This window comes from Oryzias melastigma, unplaced genomic scaffold (assembly GCF_002922805.2).
Source record: "Oryzias melastigma strain HK-1 unplaced genomic scaffold, ASM292280v2 sc01746, whole genome shotgun sequence".
In the NCBI taxonomy this organism is placed as follows: Eukaryota; Metazoa; Chordata; class Actinopteri; order Beloniformes; family Adrianichthyidae; genus Oryzias; species Oryzias melastigma.
In genome coordinates, this window is record NW_023418326.1 from 1 (window position 1) to 3,026 (window position 3,026).

The following is a 3,026-nucleotide window of genomic DNA, read 5'->3' on the forward strand; positions in this document are numbered from 1 at the left end:
GATGCAACCCTGTACTTGAAGGGCACAGGGACCCACTTAGGCAGCAGCGTCAAGGGTCTCGCCTAAGGACCCAATCTGGATGGAGATCAATGGACACCCCGTATACTTAGCCCACTGAGCCATCCAGCCGCTTGTCATTTTTAAATCCAAATGAACTGTACTATTTTCTGTTCTCATACTATGGCTTAAAGCATCCGTGATGTAGAATTTGCGGAATTGCAAGAAGCACACATTCCTTCAAGCTTCCTGTTTACTCACTTTTGCACAAATATGGGCATGGGTGACGTTATTACACCCCTCTCCATGAATGTTTGTTATGCAAATCTTGTGTGTAACTATCTGTGTGTATGAGTTAACTTCAGTCAGTCCAACAAGGAATACATATGTGTTCTACTAATGATAAATAAAACGTAATCTCAAATACAGAAGGGGCTTATACAAAAATACACATAGTTTGTATTAACATGACCATGTTAATAAACTGCTTACAAGGTAAACAAATGTCTTAACTATCTTTGTCAACATTATATTGAATGTTTTGCAGGACCTCATCTAAAGTGTTACCAAAAAATATGTGTGTGTTCAGGATGAAGATTTCTCATCAGTTTATATAGTGTAATGTGACTTGATATCTATTAAATCACCTCTTTTTATTTCTCACAAAACTCAGATCAGCATTAGTTCTGAACATTCTTTATGCAATATTCTAAGAAAATATTTTTTAACCTATTACATTCTTATATTTTAAAATAAAAAAAATAAATAGTATCCATAATCATTAACATTAGATTAAGTGTCGTTAAGATAAAATGCATTTTTTTTTAATTTTATACACTTTTTACTAAATTTTATGTTCCCCTAGCCATGTTTACATTAAAACTTTTTTATTTTTCAATATTTTTTTATCTTTTCTGGTGTCCGTGGCAGATATAAAATCCTGTCCATCTTTGTCATGGAAGGGATCAAACCTTAATGTAAGGGTGGGGTCTTTTGGACCCCATAAGAGAGCACAAGTGTCAGTGAGAAAAAGTAGCACAATACTCAAGGATGATTTAGAACTACCAAAAAAAAAATATGCAGATATAGTAATATAACAGTTATCTTAATCTATAAGTAAATTTCCTTCAGGGCAAAAAGAAAAATCATGACAATATCAGAATGCAAACTTTTAATTCAATTTTCTTTTTAAATTTCATAATCTTTTTTTTTTTAATAATCAGAAATATTACCTTTAGCTTCACTAATTAATTTACTTCTTACTTCAATGCAATAATGCAGTAACTGTATACCAAATATCTTAGCTGCAGTTTGATGAAAACTGTCACCTCTACGTGAGAGCTAACTGATTGTTAACATCCTGCGGATGATTTTCTACATCTTTAAAACATTTAAAAAATGTAGACATTTATCTGATCTGACAGCCCAGCATAAGCCCTAAAATCATGACGCTAAGACAAAGAAGAGAGGGCTGAACAGCTCCGGATGATGAAGGCGTTGTTGGCTTGATAGAATAACTGCAGACATCCACATTACCAACTTGGTCTACAACCACTATCTGCACGTTAGGTGAGCAGCAGGATGCGTTGTAGGATACCAGCGTCACACTCCCATTGGCTGTTGTTATATTGGAGTTTAACATCCCGCTGCCTTCTCTGAGACTGATGCGATCTATCCCAGTCCCATTTTCTCCATCAGTCACTTCCACAGAGAGCTCCCACATAGACTGGTTGCAGTTGTCACTGCAGTTGGATTGGAGACTAACCAGCTGGCAAACTGGAGGAGAAAAATCTGTCACCTGAAAGTGGAAGAAGATGATTAAAATAGAATAAATACACATAAAAATATATCAAATGTATAGAAATGTAATCTTCTGTCTCATACGGACCTTTGGAAGAACAGTGAGACGCAGCACACCATAGTTGGTGTCTGCACCTCCTGGAGCTTCAGCCTCTATGGTCAGTGTGACACCAGTACCAGACTGGGAGGTAGAGGGTGCTGTGATACTGGCTGTACCGTTGGCACTACCTCCACTTTCCAGGGTTAAACTGGATGGGAAGGTTAAATCAAATCCTTGATCATTGGTAGCTTTGATTACAAAGTTTCCTCCATCACCAGTGGTCGTCACAGAAAAGGGAACGAGGAGTGGAGTTCCAGGCTCTAAGACACTTCCTGTATCAGACTGAAAACAAAACAAAATTAAGACCAATGAACATTCTTGATTAGAGTTAAAATGGTTTTGATAGCAGCTTTTTCTTACCACAGTAACAGTTAGTGTAGAGGCTCTCAGGCTGGTTGTAGACTGTCTCTGGAATGTCACTGAGGATGCTCTAGAAGTTGTACTGTTGGTACTCTGTCCTTTCACTAATACCACAAACTCAACTGATGGGATCTTGTCAAAGTGGACCAAGTATTGCCCTCCACCCTGAGCCTCCACAAGTCCGTTAACCTGTCCTGACCCTGAGGATTCGACCAAAGTGACTTCAGTCACTGTGGTGGAGTCAGCCTCAAGTAGAGTCACCTCCAGACTGGTGTTACTGCCTTTGAAGGAAACAAAATCTTGTAAAACTGAATGACTGAAAGAAGGAGAACTGGCTCAAAAGCAAAGAAAAAGAGTTCTTTTTTACCAGCTGTTGGACGATTTTCCACGAGTTCAAATCCTCCTAATGGGCCCTGAGATTGCACCATGAATCTAAAGATGAAATCAATAGGACTCTGACCTGTAAACAATTCAAGCAAAAGAAGAAAGTAATTGAGGAAACCATGTGCATCAACAGCTTTAAGTCATAAAAACACAGGTCAATAATGGTGCACCACAGGGCTCTGTACTGGGATGGGTTTTTTCCAGCCTATTTGTTTGGTTTGATTAAATTGGTTTGTATTATAAGTCACAACTGCATACATTCCTATTGTTATGGTCCTGATACCCAGCCATACTTACCTGACGGAGAGAATTCAAACTACAAGCATGTGAAGGGTCCAATTGTAGTAGTCTTGTTATAGTTATTGTTTTAACATAAGGTAAACAG

The 3,026-nt window shown here is 38.0% G+C and overlaps 1 protein-coding gene across 1 annotated transcript; it reads right to left on the reverse strand.

Moving 5' to 3' along the window:
* Positions 1-1,153: 1,153 nt before the first annotated feature.
* Positions 1,154-2,685, reverse strand: LOC112141769. Its single transcript, XM_024264938.1, has 4 exons — positions 2,625-2,685; positions 2,258-2,538; positions 1,886-2,179; positions 1,154-1,795 (listed from the first exon to the last, which is right to left on the reverse strand). The coding sequence occupies exons 1-4, from the start codon at positions 2,683-2,685 to the stop codon at positions 1,406-1,408; spliced, it is 1,026 nt and encodes a 341-aa protein (XP_024120706.1). The 3' UTR covers positions 1,154-1,405.
* Positions 2,686-3,026: the final 341 nt, after the last annotated feature.